The sequence below is a fragment of the Girardinichthys multiradiatus genome, chromosome X, assembly GCF_021462225.1.
Source record: "Girardinichthys multiradiatus isolate DD_20200921_A chromosome X, DD_fGirMul_XY1, whole genome shotgun sequence".
Lineage (NCBI taxonomy): Eukaryota > Metazoa > Chordata > Actinopteri > Cyprinodontiformes > Goodeidae > Girardinichthys > Girardinichthys multiradiatus.
Genome location: NC_061817.1, coordinates 7,367,603 through 7,387,478, shown reverse-complemented (window position 1 = coordinate 7,387,478; position 19,876 = coordinate 7,367,603). Strand labels below are relative to the sequence as shown.

The following is a 19,876-nucleotide window of genomic DNA, read 5'->3' as shown; positions in this document are numbered from 1 at the left end:
AGCTCTTATGATATATGATAAATTATAACTCCTAATGTTAGATGCTATTTTTGGGAGTCTTATAACCCCATGTCCTTACAATCAGTCAATCATTAGTTGTCAAACTAGATATGATAAATCCCCTGGTGAATACGAATTGATGCATGGTTGCTACATTTTGTGCCTGAAAATGTTGGATGCCAGTCTGTTTTAGAATTTCCTTGTCTTTTTTTGTTTGTTTGTTGATTTTCCATTTTGTGTCAGTTTTCGGTTTATTTGTGTGTACCCTATCAGAAATATTGTAGGTAGCACCGGTTAACCAGTTAAGGCAAATAAAGAGAAAACTATGAAAGATATTAGGTATATTGACTCTTTTCCTAAAAAAAAACATTATTCTTCATTTATGGGGGGAACTTATCCATAAAAAATGGCTCATTACACAAGTGAGTGCATGTCATGAATTGTTGATATAAGGGATTGTCTGGTGTGTTCCTACAGGTGTGTCAGGACAAACTATGTAGAGCAGCATTCCATATAGACCTTCCCGCTGTCTCTGTACTAACCGTCTCATTAGCAGGCTTCAAATGGAGTGTTGGACAAAAGCGTTCACGTGTTTCAGACACGTGTGTAGCATGCATTTGCTAAGTCAAATTCGGTTCTATGAATAGATATGAAGGTTTCCCTGAAAAGCGTGCAGTGTGCTGAGAATCGTTCAAGTTGCTAAAAGATAAAAATGGGGATGAAAACGTCACAGGTCTGGATGCCAGCACAAACTGGCAAAGCTCGCAGGAGCCAATGCAAAGTAAGACCAATATGACATCTCTTTTAGCTTTCTCTTTCAGTGTTGGTGTGACCTGGCTGGCAGATACATTTTAGTTTGGTATATCACTCTTTCTTTTTATAGAGGTCTCATTCAGGCTACTCTCACGTGGCTCAGAGTACAGGATAAGCCCACAGGGTGCTAATCCCATCTGATTTAACTGTGTTTGTGAAGAGAGAGATTGACTTGGGATTCAAATGTGAGCGGTGCAGTCATGCAAGAACCAGTTTCGTTATTCAAACTGAATGGAATAAGAAACTACATCCTTGTCGTGACGAGAAGCTAGTTGTAACAGACATTATTTTCTAAGTGGAGTTCTTGCACTGCATTCTGTGTAATAACTTGTTAGGTTTCACAGTATTTTGGAGGATCTTAGGCAGTGACCTGCCTCACCAGACTTTGAACATCCAAATAAAATTCATATACCCCCTAAATTATTTATTAACAGATGGATATTGCCCTGGCAAAGTATTCATACCCTTTGAACGTTTTCACATCACATCACAACCGCAAACTTCACTTGCCTTTATGTGACACACCAACAGAAATGCACATAATCATAAATTGGATGGAAAACATGCATTTGTATTTAACTCTGCCTGGGTGATAACATTTTAGAGCCACCTTTCATCAATTTTCAAGTCTTACCACAGATTCTTAGCTAAGTTTAAAAGTGCGATTTGACTGAACACATTAATATACTCTAATCAAAACCAGTCCATTGTATCTCTGGCAGAATGTTTAAGGTTGCTGTCCTGTTGAAACAGAACAGGAACTGATTTTCTTCCAAGACTGCTCTGCATTTACTTCCATCCATCTTTCCATTAACTCTAACCATCGTTCCTGTCCCTGCTGAAGAGAAGACGCTTCACAGCATGAAACTATCACCATGTTTCATGAGGGATGGTGTGTCCGCTATTTTGACATATGTAGCATTTTTGATGTAGGCCAAAAAGCTAAACGTTTGCTCTCAAAATGCCTTCTTCTACACGTTTGCTATGTCCACAACATCGCTCTCTATAGATTATCCCACCTGAGTTGTGGATCTTTGCAGCTCCTCCAGTGTTACTATGAACCTCTTTACTGCTTCTCTGAATAATGCTCTACTTGTTCAGGCTTTTGGTTCGGATGGGCAGCTATGTCTTAATAGCTTTAGGGTTGTATTATCTTTTTAAATTATTGGATGATGGAATCAAAAGTAATTTATGCTCTTTAAAGCTTGGGATATTGACTTATAGCCTAACCTTGCTTGAAATTTCTCCACAACCTGCCTGCTTTGTTTTTTGATCTCATTGCTTCCTGATGCTTTTTGTTCACTAATGTTCGCTAATAAACCTCTGAGGCCTTCACAAACAGCTGCATTGATACAGAAATTAAATAATAGACAGATAAACTATTTTCCAATTAGGTGAATCTGATTGTCTGGAGTGGATTTTATTAAGGGGTATCATAGTAAAGGCAGACTGATTACAAATGCAGTTCACACTTTTTAGATTTTTATTTGTAAAACATGTGGAAATCATGTATCATTTTAAGTCTTAACAATCATAAGATACTTTGTGTTGGTCTATCAAATAAAATCCTAATAAAATACCTTAAGGTTTTTCTCTGTAATGTGTACAGTGTGTACTAGTGTAGGCTTAGTATGTGGTTAGAGGAGGAAATATTTTATGTCAAGACTTAAAAATACATGCCGACAACACCCAATTTACATCAACAACACCCGTAGTTGAGTAAATGCATTGAAGATAAAGAACGCCATGCAATATCCTGCCAGTTTTATTGTATATTTTAGAAGCAGATTGTCTTTCAGCCAGTAGAGGTCAGGAGAGCTCTCTTTTCCCATTAACCTGGGATTTCATGTTGATGTAAATGTTATTTACAAGGTCTGTCCCACAGAAGGCCTACAGCACTGAATGTTCTTTATGATGTGATTAGCACTGCTGGCCTCTTATTTAGTAGGACATTGATGCTTATTAACATTAACCACCACAGCTTGCTTGCTATGATGTAATCACCCAGTTAGGGACATGTTTAGCACCCTTGGGTCAAACGTATTGACCAGAGTAATTCTTTGTCATCTAGAGATATGGTCCATTACTAATACAGTTACTGGCACTGGGCAAACAGAATAAAACAAAATAAGGGCTTCAATCCTTAAACAGCAAAATAAAAAATGGTGGGTTGCCAGGGACGAGTGTATCTACATCTCTCAGTCCTTTTCACAAAATACAAGAAACAAACCGGCCCCTCAAATCAAGTAAAACTAGGCGTGTTCACTTGCTGTCAACCGCACCACATACACATATTACATAACTGAACAGTGCTTGTCACACACATAAGCGACTGAGGCACGGCAACGCTAATTCTCAGTTACAAAGGCAGCGATGCATGTGAGTCACAGAAATGTGCATATTTGTCTGCAGAACATAGATGCTTCACAGAAGGCATGTGCAAACTGCATAAAGTGTTCAGAAGAGCAAACCTATGAAAGAGCCCAACTTCTTGGTTGGATTTTTCTTTACACATTTTCCACACATATAGCCGACCTTATAAGGTCGGTTTAAGGTTTTAGTTTGAAACTTTAGGTTTCTATCACAAACAAAGTTATCTTATTAAGAATAACCAATATTTGTTGATCATGGCAGAGCAGTCTTGTGAAACTTGGCAGGCGATAAATGGGATATATAAACAATATTAGAGGAGCAGAATTCAGGGTTGCAGCAAACTTAAAAATACTGTAAGGGGATGGATGGATGGATGGAAACCTTTTTCTTAATTTCTCCATATTTAACCACACCTGGAAAATATCTAAACCAAATATTTTATTTTCAGCAACAGGAAGCAAGTGACAGGCAAAGAAGAGGTTTGATGTCGGTGATGTTAGACTTGCAGCTTTTCAATCTGTCCATGAATTACAAAACCATATGAAAAAATGAAAAGAAATTATATGATTAACTACAAAAAATAACACTTTTTGTGACATGTTTCTTGTTTGCCAACTCTTAGTTCCATCTTGGTTTTGATCTGTGTTTTCCATGGCTTTAAACAGTTGACCCCAAGGACAAGTCAAATAACTTTAAAACCTTTACTTGCGGCTTCACACAATCCTGTTAAAAGGTATGTAGCTTCCAGAAGCTATTAAAAGATACATGGTGAATACAGCTCTTTATTACAGAAATGTAAAAGACAATGTATTTGCGGTTATCCCTAGGAACAAATGTTTTTGAAGTAAACAGCTCCTGTATAATTTTCCATATCACATCCTGTTGCAGTGACCAGAGACCAAAAAGAGCCACATTTCAACATGTTAAGCGCTAAGAATACAAGTGAGTCGAAATCCCCTCCAAAGTTCGCAGAATTCTTTTTTTAAGCTTTTCAGTGGTCTGCCGGTTGTGGGTTTTATATATGTGCTGGAGCATTGCACAAGAAATAAAGGCAAGAAAAAGTTGAAGACAAAATGTACTGGGAACAACGGAACACAAAAAGAACAAGAGGCTAAAAATAGTAATTTTTCTGTAAATTTTTACAGTTGGAATTAACAGATTAAACATTGTGCCTTAGACAAAACTAGGCTCTGCTGTTGTCTTTGCAGTGAGGTTAAGAGACTTTAGCCCACCTGACGTTTTCCGCTGTGGCCCACTTGTTTCCTGTGACACACAGATGTGCACATGCAAACAGTTCTGCTTGTGTATTTTATGCTTTCTGCATCATTGCCCCTGACAGAACAAAATAATAATGTTACGCAAGTGGAGCAAATTGGCTTTTATGGGGTAATAAACACTAAAACTGAAAGAGAAAATAAATCGTATTCTTTCAGTTTGAATACAAACTAAAGGGTTGTCATTTATTTTTTGGTTGTTGGCAGAAACAACCTGTTTTGCAAGTCTTAATCACAGAATGAATAATAAACTGTGAAGAATATGTTACGTTTAGTAGAACCTTTTAGTACCAGGGGTCTAAACCTTGAGCCCCACACATTGTCGGAAACCATGTCACATGCCCGTTTTAAATTGATTGACTGAATATAAAGCCCTTTTGCAGTGCTTCATTCTCCAACAGGACATAAGAAGTGATGTAACTGCATTAGCTGAGCCTTGATAAAACTGAGAGAAGAGAGAGAAGAGCCATGTGGCCGAGACAAAGAAACAACCACCTACAGACTAACACTCTAGAAACAATAAACCTAATAAAAAGAATAATCACCCACTGTTTTTGACAAGTGAGTCTGAGGGGCTCCACAGAAATAACCCACATTGACAGTGCCTTGTAAAATATTCATACCGCTTAAACCTTTCCACACTTGGGACTTTTTGTCCTAAACCAACACAGAGTAGTACATTAATGTGTAGTGTTCATAGCTTTCTATATTTTTTACAAAATAAAAATCTGACAGGTGTGGCAAGCATTTGTTTTCTGCCCCCTTCACATTAATATCCCTAAATCAAATCTACTGCTAGCTTGACAGGCTGGGGCAAGGAGAGCATTTATCACAGAAGCAGTCAATTCAATTCAATTCAAAAATACTTTATTAATCCCAAAGGGAAATAAAAAATGCCCATGGTAACTCTGGAGGAGCTGCAGAGATCCAATGCTTAGGAGGAAGAATGTGTTGACAGGTAACTGTTGGGCCCTCTACAATTGTGGTGAGCAGCAAGAAGAAAACTGTTAAATAAAAATAACCATTTGAGTTTTCGTGTGTCACAAGCCATGAAGGCAGCATAGCAAAAATTCAGAGAATGCTGTTCTGGTCCAAAATTTTCTTTGACCTACAGGTCCTTCTCAAAATTTAGCATATTGTGATAAAGTTCATTATTTTCTATAATGTAATGATGAAAATTTAACATTCATATATTTTAGATTCATTGCACACTAACGGAAATATTTCAGGTCTTTTATTGTCTTAATACGGATGATTTTGGCATACAGCTCATGAAAACCCAAAATTCCTATCTCACAAAATTAGCATATTTCATCCGACCAATAAAAGAAAAGTGTTTTTAATACAAAAAACGTCAACCTTCAAATAATCATGTACAGTTATGCACTCAATACTTGGTCGGGAATCCTTTTGCAGAAATGACTGCTTCAATGCGGCGTGGCATGGAGGCAATCAGCCTGTGGCACTGCTGAGGTCTTATAGAGGACCAGGATGCTTCGATAGTGGCCTTTAGCTCATCCAGAGTGTTGGGTCTTGAGTCTCTCAACGTTCTCTTCACAATATCCCACAGATTCTCTATGGGGTTCAGGTCAGGAGAGTTGGCAGGCCAATTGAGCACAGTGATACCATGGTCAGTAAACCATTTACCAGTGGTTTTGGCACTGTGAGCAGGTGCCAGGTCATGCTGAAAAATGAAATCTTCATCTCCATAAAGCTTTTCAGCAGATGGAAGCATGAAGTGCACCAAAATCTCCTGATAGCTAGCTGCATTGACCCTGCCCTTGATAAAACACAGTGGACCAACACCAGCAGCTGACACGGCACCCCAGACCATCACTGACTGTGGGTACTTGACACTGGACTTCTGGCATTTTGGCATTTCCTTCTCCCCAGTCTTCCTCCAGACTCTGGCACCTTGATTTCCGAATGACATGCAGAATTTGCTTTCATCTGAAAAAAGTACTTTGGACCACTGAGCAACAGTCCAGTGCTGCTTCTCTGTAGCCCAGGTCTGGGGAATGCGGCACCTGTAGCCCATTTCCTGCACACGCCTGTGCACGGTGGCTCTGGATGTTTCTACTCCAGACTCAGTCCACTGGTTCCGCAAGTCCCCCAAGGTCTGGAATCGGCCCTTCTCCTCAATCTTCCTCAGGGTCCGGTCACCTCTTCTCGTTGTGCAGCGTTTTCTGCCACTTTTTCCTTCCCACAGACTTCCCACTGAGGAGCCTTGATACAGCACTCTGGGAACAGCCTATTCGTACAGAAATTTCTTTCTGTGTCTTACCCTCTTGCTTGAGGGTGTCAATAGTGGTCTTCTGGACAGCAGTCAGGTCGGCAGTCTTACCCATGATTGGGGTTTTGAGTGATGAACCAGGCTGGGAGTTTTAAAGGCCTCAGGAATCTTTTGCAGGTGTTTAGAGTTAACTCGTTGATTCAGATGATTAGGTTCATAGCTCGTTTATAGACCCTTTTAATGATATGCTAATTTTGTGAGATAGGAATTTTGGGTTTTCATGAGCTGTATGCCAAAATCATCCATATTAAGACAATAAAACACCTGAAATATTTTAGTTAGTGTGCAATGAATCTAAAATATATGAATGTTAAATTTTCATCATGACATTAGGGAAAATAATGAACTTTATCACAATATGCTAATTGTTTGAGAAGGACCTGTATATGCAAATTGCTATATGCGGTGGAAAACTAAGACCACACAACATCCTAAACACACCCTCGATGTGTATCATGGTGGTGGCTTTTTTATGATGTATGGGATTTTATTTTGATCAGCAGTGACAAATGGGAAGATACATGGCTGAAACTAATTACAGGGCAATGCTGGGGTAAAAAAAGCTGTAGAAAAAAAACAAAACTGTAAAGTTGTAAAAGACTTGAGATAGATCCTTGTGAGGGACTGAGCCGGTCAAGCATGAGGACACAGTAATAACTTTCAAAGAACATGGGTTTTATTTCCCCAAAATAACAAAATTCAAATAACTGTTACAGTGCCCTTAAAAGAGGTCCAATAAAGAAGCTAAACTCAAGACAAAAAAATCAGGGTTAAACATAACAAAACCTCAAACTAACTGCTCAAACAAACAAACTGACCTCCTACACAACAAACAAAGGGGACCTAAATACTGGCTGATCACACCAGACTAACACACTGAGGAAGAGGGAAGGAAAACATATACAGAAATGTAACTAACAAAAATAACTAAACACAGTTAGCTTAAAAATTTACTTGAATGACTAATAACTAAACAAAATAAGCAAATCACAAAAACAAAGAACTTATGCAAAAATTTGAATAAAGACTCCATGGTCTTCCCCCATGGTGGAACTCCAGATGGTATCACCCAATCAGTCAATCTGGAATTGGAGTGTGCCAGCCAGAGTCCATTGCTTCTGTTCAAGGTACTCCCCCACAGCACCGACTGTGTGGCTGCAGGTGTGGCCATCACACACACCCCTTCTTTGAAACTGCCACTAGGACAGCGAGAGAGAAAGTCAGCTGTCAGATTCTCTTTCCCAGGGATGTGCTGGACCTTAAACCGATAAGGTTGCATAGCCAGGTACCACCGCATGATTCTTCCATTAGTGTCTTTCATGCAGCTCAGCCATTGAAGTGCCTTGTGGTCAGTCTGCAAGATAAACGCTCTCCCAAGAAGGTAGTATTTGAAGGAATGGAGCGCCCATTTGATAGCCAAAGCTTCCTTCTCCACTGTGGCATAGCGCTCTTCTCAGGGTAGTAGCTTGTGACTGATGTAGGCTATGGGTTGCTAGTCCTCTAGTGAGCCCCGTAGAAGTACTGCTCCAACACCTCTTTCAGAAGCATCTTTTTGCAATACAAAATCCTTTTCAAAATCTGGGCTATGGAGAACTGGATTCTTACTCAGAGATTGCTGGATGTCTCGAAAAGCTGCAATTGCTTCTTGACTCCACTGAACCTGGTTTGGGCATCGCAAATCTGTCAAATCCGTCAAGGCAGCTGCTCTAGCTGAAAAGTTTGCAATAAAGCGATTGTAGAAGCTGGCCATCCCAATGAAGGATCTCGGCTGCTTTTTAGTCTATGGAAGCAGAGCAGATGCAATAGCTCTAACTTCATCAACTTGTGGCTTTATAACACCACCTCCAACTGTGAAACCAAGATACTGTGTCTCAGTCTTAGCCAGGGAACACTATGCTGGGTTGATTGTAAGACCTGCCGTCTTCAGCCGGTCCAAAACTGTCCTTAGATGTTTCAGGTGTTCTTCCCAGGTTTCACTGTAAAGGACAATGTCATCAAGATATGCACAAGCATAATCAGCAAGACCATACAGTACCTGGTCCATCAGTCTTTGAAAAGTGGCAGGGGCTCCATGTAGACCAAATGGCAGAACAGTGAACTCAAACAGCCCCCAGGATGTGCAGAAAGCTGTTAACTCCTGTGAGCCTTCACCAAGAACAACCTGCCAATAACCCTTAGAGAGGTCAATGGTGGGTAAATATTTAGCTTTCCCCAGGCACTCTATCAGTTCATCCATTCATGGTGTAGGGTATGAATCAAATTTTGAAACAGAGTTCAGATACCTGAAATCAATACAAAACCTTATGGTTCCATCTTTCTTGGGAACTAGAACAACTGGATTGCACCACTCACTTTTTGAGGGCCAAGGACAGCATGAGGTCCACTTCTTTCTTCAGTGCTCCCTGAAGACATTCAGGAACCCTTAACTCATGCATCTGACTGGCGCCTTCTCTTTTAAGACATTATGTTCTACCAAATTTGTGCGACCTGGAAATTCTTGGAATACATCTGAAGTTATGAGAGTTTTTAACCACATGGCATTGGTCGTCAGTGAGGTGGCTCAGATCCACGTTGGAGGCAGACTGTGATGGCAAGTATTCAGTTTCTTCATCCTCTTCCACACACCAGATGAACAAGACATCTGCTTCTTTCCCAGATCGTGGGACCCACTCTTTAAGCAGATTTACATGCAGCACTCTGGTAGATTGTTGGAGCCCCGGGGTGGTAACCTGGTAGGTTGTTGGACCCAACTTCTTCTGCACTTCAAAGGGACCCTGCCACTTTGCCAGAAGCTTACTATCATTTGTAGGCAACATTACCAGCACCTTTTGACCTGGTTCAAAACTTCTTTCCCTTGCTGAACGATCATACCAAGCTTTTTGGGACATATGTGCAACTGCCATATAGGTTTGAGCTAATGCACTCATTTTTTCCAGTTTCTCCCTCATCTGTAGGACATAGGAAATTACATTAACTGGCTTCTCTCCTTCTTGGGTCCCTTCCCACATCTCCTTTAACAGGGTAAGAGGGCCCCTGACCTCATAACCATATAGGAGTTCAAAAGGTGAGAACCCAGTGGAGGCCTGGGGAACTTTCCTATAAGCAAAAAGGAGGTAGGGCAACCACTGATCCCAGTCAGAGCCCATTTCATTCACAAACTTACGAAGCATTTGTTTCAGGGTCTGGTTAAACCGCTCTGTTAACCCATCTGTTTGGGGATGGTATGGGGTGGTCCTCACTTCTATTCCCCAATAGTTTATATACCTGTTTCAATACAAAAGACATAAAATTAGTTCCTTGATCTGTGAGAATTTCACGAGGAAACCCCACTCTTGAAAATAACTGTCTTGAAGAGAAGGCTACAGCTTTTGCCTTTATTGTTTTCAATGGAAAGACTTCAGGGCATTTGGTTGCATAATCTGTCACTACCAACATATACCGATACCCTGTGTGGCTTTTTTCCAGGGGTCCAACAATGTCCATTCTGAGACGTTCAAATGGTGTGCCTATAACAGGCATAGGCTGAAGTGGAACTCTGGAGGGGCTTTTAATTGATGTCTTCTGACACTGGGGGCAGCTCTTACAGAATTTTGTAACATCTGAACGTAGGCCAGGCCAGTGGAAGTAACGCTTAATACGACTAGTGGTCTTGTGTTTCCCTAGGTGGCCAGCCCAGGGAATGGAGTGGCCCAGATGAAGTACAACATCTCGGGCCTCTTGAGGGACCACTAGCCGCTTTGCCTGACCACACCGATGGTAAAGTAGGCCGTTCTGTAAAAAATACCCCTCTTTGTTGTTGCCAAGCTCACCCTCAGAATCCTTCTGCTTAGCTCTCAAAAAAATGGCTGACAGTGCTGGGTCATTTTGTTGCACATGAATGATGTTTATTGGCATTTGAAATCCCAATGGTTCATCAGGGGTAGCCTCATCTGGCAACTTTACAAAAGTACCTCTAAACTTCTCTTGCTTTCTTTGACTTCTTGATTTCTTAGATCTCCTGGGTTTAGTTTCTAAGTCAGCATCAAAGAAAGGTAAGGTACTCAAAGTTGGAAGATGCTCATTCACTTCTTTAGCTTTGGTCCTCGTAATAGCCACATTACAGTCTTTTGCTGGTTTTAACAAATCATAGAGCACTGACAGGTCTTCACCCAAAACTACTGGGAATGGCAGGTTATCAGCCACTCCTACATTCAATAAATATGGTTGTCCTTGTAATTCAATAAATATGTAAGCTGTAGGGTAAGGCTTCTCATCACCATGCACGCAACAGATTGGGATGGTCTCATAAGTACACATACAACTTGGTACAAGTAGTCTGTGAACCATGGTCTGAGTACTGCCAGTATCTATCAAGGCTTTAGGTCTTCTCCCATTGATTTTTATTGTGGTCATTGGAAATCCCTTTTCTAGTTTTACATCCGAGTCTTGGCATGGCACAAAGCACATCTGGGTCAGTTTTAAAGGGTTTTGTGGAAACATTGGTTTGATGTGCCCTTCCAGTCCACAAAGAAACTGGAATTATTTTATTAAATTTATTATGAATATTTGCAGGCTGTTCATTTCTGGCAGGGATTTTACTCACACCTGTTGCTGAACCCTGTTGATGCCAAGATGGAGCTGGCCTACAGGTGTCCTTGGCTTTAAAGGAAGTGTTACTCCATGGCTGGCCCTTCCTTCGAGCAGCCACAAACACATCAGCAAAGGTGGAGGCTTCTGCAGCTGATTTCAGATCATGCTCTTTTATCCACACCTGGAGCTCAGGGGACAACATTCCTAAATGCTGTTCCAGGATTAATATTTCACCAACTTCTTCCACTGTTTTACCTCTGGGTGGAATCCATTTCCGAAACAACTCCTTTAGCCTCACATACAGCTCTTTGGGGCTCTCATCAGGATAAACATACAGGGAACAAAACCTTTGTCTATAAGTCTCTGGATTAATGTCATACTTCTTCAAAATTGCTGTTTTCACATTATCATAATTTAGTGTCTCATCAACATCCATATGAACATAGGCACTTCTTGCCTTACCCGTAAGGAGAGGAATAAACCGAAAAACCCAGTCTGCATTTGGCCATCTACAGGCAGCTGCAATTCTTTCAAATGTAACAAGGAAATGTTCAATATCATCTTCACTTGTCAATTTCTGCAACTTTGGCTCAAGAGAAAATTGCAACTGACCTGAAGATATATTGACTGGTGCAGATATAGCCTGGGCCTGCCGAACAACTTCATAGTCATCCTTCTGTGTTTCTGGATTAGTTGAAGAGGGTTCAGGGAGTGGAGATGTGCAGGCCTGCACAGTAGCTGAAACTGATGTTTTAAGGCTTTAAACCGCTGTTCCTGTATCTCACATTCTTGGTTTAATTTTACCTCCCATGCCTCCTGCTGGCCCATGAACACCTGCAAAATCCCAGTCAGGTCTCTCAGTGTTGGTTCTTTATCATCTTCACCCCCAGTGTCTGCTGCCATTGTAGAAGCTGCAGCCTCCATTTCCTCTTCTCCAGCACATGGTTCCTCTGTTAGTTGGGTCTCTGGTTTGTTTTTCCTGGCTCCACAGTGCATGGTCAAAAAGGGAAAAACATGGAAAGTCAAAAAAGCAAAAAAACAACAAAAACTGGGCTTAAGAAAACAGCCAAAAACAAAGAAAAAACTGTGTCCTAAACTGGCAAATCCCTCTCCTGACACCATGGGTGAGAGACCGAGCCAGTCAAGCATGAGGATACAGTAATAACTTTCAAAGAACATGGGTTTTATTTCCCCAAAATAACAAAATTCAAATAACTGTTACAGTGCCCTTAAAAGAGGTCCAATAAAGAAGCTAAACTCAAGACAAAAAAATCAGGGTTAAACATAACAAAACCTCAAACTAACTGCTCAAACAAACAAACTGACCTCCTACACAACAAACAAAGGGGACCTAAATACTGGCTGATCACACCAGACTAACACACTGAGGAAGAGGGAAGGAAAACATATACAGAAATGTAACTAACAAAAATAACTAAACACAGTTAGCTTAAAAATTTACTTGAATGACTAATAACTAAACAAAATAAGCAAATCACAAAAACAAAGAACTTATGCAAAAATTTGAATAAAGACTCCATGGTCTTCCCCCATGGTGGAACTCCAGATGGTATCACCCAATCAGTCAATCTGGAATTGGAGTGTGCCAGCCAGAGTCCATTGCTTCTGTTCAAGGTACTCCCCCACAGCACCAAATGTGTGGCTGCAGGTGTGGCCATCACAACCCTCAAGCAGGACAACCACTGTAAGCATACAGTCAGCACTACAATGGAATTGTTTAGATCCATGCATGTTCAAGTGTTGACTTAAAAATTGCTGTTTTTCAAACAAGTAAGGGCAACATTATCAGCCTGTAGATTTGCAAAGCAGGTGGAAGAAATGTCCTTCAACATCACACTTATGTTTTGTGTCGGTCAATAACATAAAATTGAAATTACAATACATTTGAATTTGTAATAATATGACAAAATGTAAGAAAGTTTTTAGCTTTGAATTTTAAAAGCTAAAACAAACTTTCCACAAAATTATAAACGATCACAAAAGAGAAGGGAAAAGAGGAAGGGGCAACTCAGCATTTTAGCTTTTTTAGCTGAAAACAAGTTCCACTTCCTCTTTCCTTTTTCAGTCACTACATCCAGCTCTCTTTGCTTCCTCTTGCAATCCTTCTTACAGCTGAGTCAAACAACCATATGACACGGGATTTCCTGGATGGATAATGCCACCGAAGCCACAGCAACAGCTTTCCTGCCCTTCCCGTTTAGCTCCTTTTGCTTCCAAGTTATTGGTAAAATAATTGTAAATATCCAAAGATTCCAGGCTTTATGGCTCACTTTGAGTATTAAAAGTAAGTCCCACTGTGTGTTGCAGATGTCAGCCCTAGACACTGGACACGTGTTGCACATTTGCTCTTTTGGTCCTTAATTACACATGTTGCCCTCTGAAAATGTATTTAATCATACTTCCTTTGCGATATTATTAGCAGTTAGAATAAATTAGTTCCTTAATCTCTAACTGTCAAGGCAGTTTGATAGAGGTGTGAAGATTTTGTACAGCTTCTGTTTACTGTGAGAGAGATGGGAGAAGAGGGTTACAGAGGAAAATATTTCATTGGAAAATCATGATGCTTGTTTAAGAAGACTTAAATCTACTCAGAAAATATATTTCTAATTTGTTAATCAGACCTATCATAAATTAAAATAAAAAATCAACTTTTGATAATTTAAATTCCAATACAGTCAACTTGGAGAATGGAAATGTCTGGTGTGTATGTTCTTAACTGAAGTCATATTAGACTTTCAGTGGTGGCTCTCAAAAGTGTAAAGATTAGTGACTAGGCCAGGAGTGTCCAAACTGCAGCCCAGGGGCTACTTGTGGGCCTTAAAATAATTATGTATGGCCTCTGACAGCAACTTTTTTGCCTTACATCAACACTGTACTGTAGATGGACACATTTTTATTTTAGTGTGAGATTCTTAGTGAAAATTGAAAATCTTGATAAAGTGGAGGATGTTAGGTACCTCATAAAGCTTTTTGCTTTGATTTTAATTTTATAGTAAAAAAGACCCCAGCATCCAGGAACATTTACTTAAAAGCCATCTGGGATGCACCCAGATTAAACTTATACAGAAAGTGTTTTCAAATAAAGTGTGAGAAGACTGAAACTTTTTTATACTAAGAAATAAAACAAATTAGTCCTCAAAAATGCAGAGAATAATAGGCCTTTTAACAAGACAAACATGCAAGATCTTGTTATGTTTGAGATCCATCATGACTTACAGATCCTTTTACTGCAAAAAATGACTTTTTTCATTTAATTCAATATTGCATGTTTACTTTCTTTGGTAGGTAGAAAAGAACATTCACTGTCACCGTTTTGAGTTTGGTTCTAAGACTCTAGAGCTGGAACAACATTGACAGGAGTTAAAGCAGATTTTTCATAAACTGAAACAATGGATAACGTGCTTTTCTTTCTTCATCCACAGAGGTCGCCAGTGAGAACTGCAGCAAGGGATCAGAGAGAGATTATTTCTGGTCTGATGAGAGGAATAAATTGTTTGGAGATGTCTGGAATCTTGCAGTGATAATATAACTGGATCTTACTTGGTGGTTAAGCTGTTTATTCTTGGAAGAGAGGGTGTTGTGTTCTCCTGCTGTGGACTCCAAAATATAGGTTATGTCACAATCCACTCAGGATTTATTCAACCAACAACAAAGGAAGACCAGGATTATCATTTGCATTAGAAAAACATAATTATTAACATAACTATTATTTAAATGAAGTTTGTAATAAAAACTAAAAAAAAACTAAAATAGATTTGCTCATGTTATTTCGAGCACAAGCTTTGCAAAACCCCTTGGGGCTTAAGAGGTTGAGATGTTTCCAGGTAAGTGTTTGGGCCAGGTTCACAGGAAATTAAGTGGTTTCCAGGAAGCTGAGAAAGGAGCAGGGGGGAACTTAGGAGAATCTTTGGGAGTGGAGGTGGTAAGTGTGTCTGCTTGGAGTCTTCCGAAATCCACAAGGTGAGGAATGAAGTTGTCTCTGAGAGTAAATGTGGATGGTCGGGATCTGAAGCACGGAGAGGAACAGAAGGGGTGAATAGGAAGTCACAGGAGTATAACAAGGAGCAAAAGAAGAGTCTAATTACCAATATGGGTATGAAAACAATCTGGCACATTTCCCCCTGGTCCTGCTGATCCTTAAATACAGATGAGTGGAGAATAGCTGCAGCTGGGGAAGCAGCACCTGCCAGTCCTGCCCTGCAGCAACAGAGAGTCACAATCACACAGAGACACACGTACACACACTATACGCCTCACTCAGCACATCAGGTTATAAAAATTGCAATTTTCGTGCCCATCCTGGCTACTTTCAATTTGATGATTTTGGCCAGCATGGCAAAAAGTTTGGACACCCCTGGGGAAGGCCATTCCAAAACTTAAATTTTTCTACCGTCGGGCCATTGTTCGGTTGATTTGGATGCACGGTTGGACTCCCTGTGATGCTGAAAAATAAAACATATCTTTACTATCAGCTCAAGGTTTTGGCATCAGAATTGACTGGTATATGGAGCTGTTTATGATTTCATCAACCATGACAAAAACCCACATTTCCTCTGAAAAAAGTTACCCTGGATCATTATGAGCCCACCACCACCACGTTTCTCTGTGTGTGTGAGACGTTTCTTTAAGTCTGATTTTAAGTGACCATAACACATTTTTCATATGGTTTGGTATATATTAGTCAGGTCTGGATGCTTTATTTGGAAGAACCTGATTGTGTTTTGCAAATCTGCTCCTTACACTAAACATATGAAGAATACAGAAGAATATTGTCACATGTAGAACAAAACCAGCTATTACAAGAAAGTACATATTTCAGTGCTACTGGTCAATCGCTCTTACAAGTTTCTATTTTGTCTTCTGTTGACAGTTTCTCTAATATCATTGTTTGCCAATATTTCCCTCACTCACTGTCAATGACTGTCTTCATTTCAGCATGGTATTTAAAATGCTATGGAAATCTCTGCTTTTCTCCTGACTAATACATTTGTACAATAACGTTCACATAGAAAGGCATAGTTAAACCAAAGTTGGTGTTAATGATCCATTTTGAGTGCCCAACAATACTATGTGGTCATACACTGACATCATCAAAGCCCCGCCCCCTCAGAACAGGAAGTCACTCTTTTCACTTGGAAAGGTCACTCTTTGACCCTTTCAACCCAATCAAGTTGAAATTGTGTCAAAAGACAGATAACTACTGGGTCCCACATGGTTTAGAACACAGATATTTTATTCAGGAGGGTGTGGCCATGGTGACGTGGCCGTGGTTGATATAGCCGTAGCAACATGCTCGTGGTGACGTGGCGAAGTTCAACGTCACTCTATACTTTTGGCTCTATATCTATATCTACTGTATATCTATTTCAAAATGTTAGACTGTCGTCTAACAACTTCCACACACAAGGCCAGAGCTCGACCAAACTATCTGTGTGTCATCACATGCCAGCACTCAACACATTCATATGCTCACTTTTCACATCACTATTGCCCCGCCCGCTTAGAACAGGAAGTCTCATGTTTTATTATGGATTTCATCCATTTACACTCTAACTCATTAAAGTTTCATGCTGTGTCTGATGACACAGAACAAGGTGATGTTGAATCCAACTCTGAACAGTGACTGTTGGCTGGACCGAGCAGGCGTGGCAGCATGGCAAATTTTGATGTCTCACAGTTTTCACACAGTTGGCTCTAAATCACACATGCATGAGCTGATTTGCTCCAAACTGGAAATGACCTCAACTTCTATCAGGAAGGTTGGATTTTGGCTGAATTTTGAAGACTGCTCGCCACAGCAGGACCCAGCCTCATTGGTGATGAGCGGAAGAGAGCGCCAGGTTCGCCAACAGTAGAGGCGGCAATGCTAAGCTGCAAGGGCTGTCCAACACTGCTTGCAGCTTTATCATGTCATTGTAACCTCTGCAAATGATAGCTTCAACTAAAAGATGTGAATTAACAAATAGCAGAAAAAATCCAAAGGGAACACTTGAGCTGTCTTTACAGTTAATCTGATTTACTATACTTTATATGTAATTGTGAACCCGAAAAAACCTCAATGGTGTGAAACTAAAGATAGCCTGCAAGATGACAGGATGACAAACCCAGTACAGAAATGTTGATGCAAAAAAGCTGATTGAAAAGAGAATTCATACAATCCACAGAAGCCACTTCGAGAGTATAAGATAAATATATACACAGGAAATGCCTCCCACTCTTTTGCCCCTGCCCTCTCTCTCCCTCTCTCTCTCTCTTTCTCTCTCGTCTCAGAGTGTTACTCATGGCAGTGTGTTGCTGAGCAGCAGCCAGTTGTGTTTTTCCCCTCGTCGGGCTCACTCACTCTCATCCTCTGCTCTGACTCTCATGCACTCTGAGCCTCAAAGGACAGAACAGACATTTCCTCTGTTCCTCTTCTTCCAGTCTCGTCTGTGACAGGATTTCATTTTTGTATTTCTTTTACACGTATCTACCTGTTCTCTCTCTATCAGTTCCTTGGGCATTAGTAGGGTACCAGTGTGTGTGTATGTGTGTGTTTGTTTGTGGGTTTCAGCATGGAAGCGGCGGCACTGTATACATTTCGTGCCACAGAGAGTGATGAACTCAGTTTCAACAAGGGAGACATGCTCAGGGTAAGAAAATAACTTTTACTCTATCTATCTATCTATCTATCTATCTATCTATCTATCTATCTATCTATCTATCTATCTATCTGTCTATCTATCTATCTATCTATCTATCTATCTATCTATCTATCTATCTATCTATCTATCTATCTATCTATCTATCTATCTATCTATCTATCTATCTATCTATCTATCTATCTATCTATCTATCTATCTATCTATCTATCTATCTATCTATCTATCTATCTATCTATCTATCTATCTATCTATCTATCTATCTATCTATCTATCTATCTATCTATCTATCTATCTATCTATCTAATGTTATGTTGCTAATTAGTGGCTTAAACTTTTAAATATTCTAAAAGTGGTAAAGGTTTTCGTATCCATCAATGACTTAAGCTTAGAGTTTATAAAACTCAGAGTAATCCAACGAGCTGAGAACTAGTTTGGTTGCTTATTTTAAAAGACCCACACTACAACACAATGTGTTAACTTTTTTAGACATACAGTTTGGCATGTTTTTTTTTATTGGGACCCTTGATCAAACCAAACTAAAGAAGTGACATAATGATTATAGATGTTATTTATTCATATAAACTAGTTCTCTCACCGCAGACCATGAGTAAATTGAAGAAAATTACTTTAAATCCTCAGTTGTCAAAGAGAGTACGACTTCATACATGACACCATTTAGTACCTAAAAAAGTCCAGTACAAAATGACCACAACTGCAAAGGTAGTAAATGGAAAAAATTACCAGCATCCATTTTCAGTTTAGTTACTTCATGTTTTGCTTATAAAGTGTGTTCTTGTTGATTACATCCGACTGTCCTGTTTGTCAAACGCGCATTATTGTATTCTAACGGAAACTTTGCTGTTATTAACTGTATTTCTGTTCCCCAAATGTAAGTTCAACATAATTACTGTTGTGTTATTAATGTCAGGTTCCTGTTTACATTTATAACCATACTTTTTGAAGTGGAATCAATTCATTTTTTATTTGACTTTGTTACTTTAGGATTCTTCATTATGCATTTTTTGGTTTCACTGTGGATAATGGCACGCTGCTCTTGGGCTGCCGTTGGGGTCTATTTTTAGGTCTGTGAGATGAGAAGATGCGGTGTAACTGAGAGCAATGCTGCCTTATATTTATACTCAGAAGTTGTAAGTTCTATGTTACAAGTTAAACAGCAAAGTTGAAATTCTGACATGGGAAGGAAGACTGCCAAGCCAGGATGATTCAATATCTAATGTGGCTGCCCCACATAACATAGTAAAGGTTGAAGGAATACAGTTTTTATTAGCACATATCATGGTTTGTACCTCAATAAACCAGAGGCACACACAGTACTGCACACAAAAGTTGGGTTAATGTCTATAATGGGTTAACTATCTTCATTCCATAGAAATTATTACTGGCTTTTATTGCCGACAGGTGTCTGTCAATTTGCCCCATTGACATTTTTAACCTTTTAAATTTGGGCCCACTATTGTACAGCATTGTAGGAAAATATGGGAATATGACTAATAAGTATAATCTACTTAGCAGAATGTAACAAAGAATTATTATGGGTTTGATCATATTTTATCATACTTTAGAGTCGACTGGCCCCAACGGTAATCAGAACCAAAAGAAATGCCAATAGAGTGAAATACAAAGTTTCAGATAATAACATACAACTGAATTAAAATACTTATTGCAGATTACACATTTTTAAAACCATTTATGCTCGTAATTCATGAAAACCAATAATAAATGAAAGAGCCATAGTGTGAATAAATGGGTAAGAAATGGCTTTACTGACACAAAATGGGAGTAGGAAGGGTGAAAATTTGTAAGTAAGGAATGCTTAGCAAAAGCAGACTTGCAACTATAATGTTCTTAGAGATTTTCTTCCCAGTTTGGTT

General features: G+C 39.6%; 1 protein-coding gene and 1 long non-coding RNA gene across 2 annotated transcripts in view; both read left to right on the top strand.

Moving 5' to 3' along the window:
• Window positions 1-622: 622 nt before the first annotated feature.
• On the top strand, window positions 623-15,095 carry LOC124862443. The gene is made up of 2 exons (XR_007036921.1): window positions 623-781; window positions 14,766-15,095. It is a non-coding gene; the product is annotated as an uncharacterized LOC124862443 (long non-coding RNA).
• Window positions 15,096-17,637: 2,542 nt separating this feature from the next.
• The window catches only part of LOC124862384 (GRB2-related adapter protein-like), a 49,363-nt gene continuing 47,124 nt past the window's right edge, over window positions 17,638-19,876 (top strand). Inside the window, exon 1 of the mRNA XM_047356261.1 lies at window positions 17,638-17,972. Within this exon, the coding sequence (XP_047212217.1) occupies window positions 17,895-17,972 (78 nt within the window). The 5' untranslated portion in view covers window positions 17,638-17,894. The remainder of the gene's footprint in view (window positions 17,973-19,876) is intronic.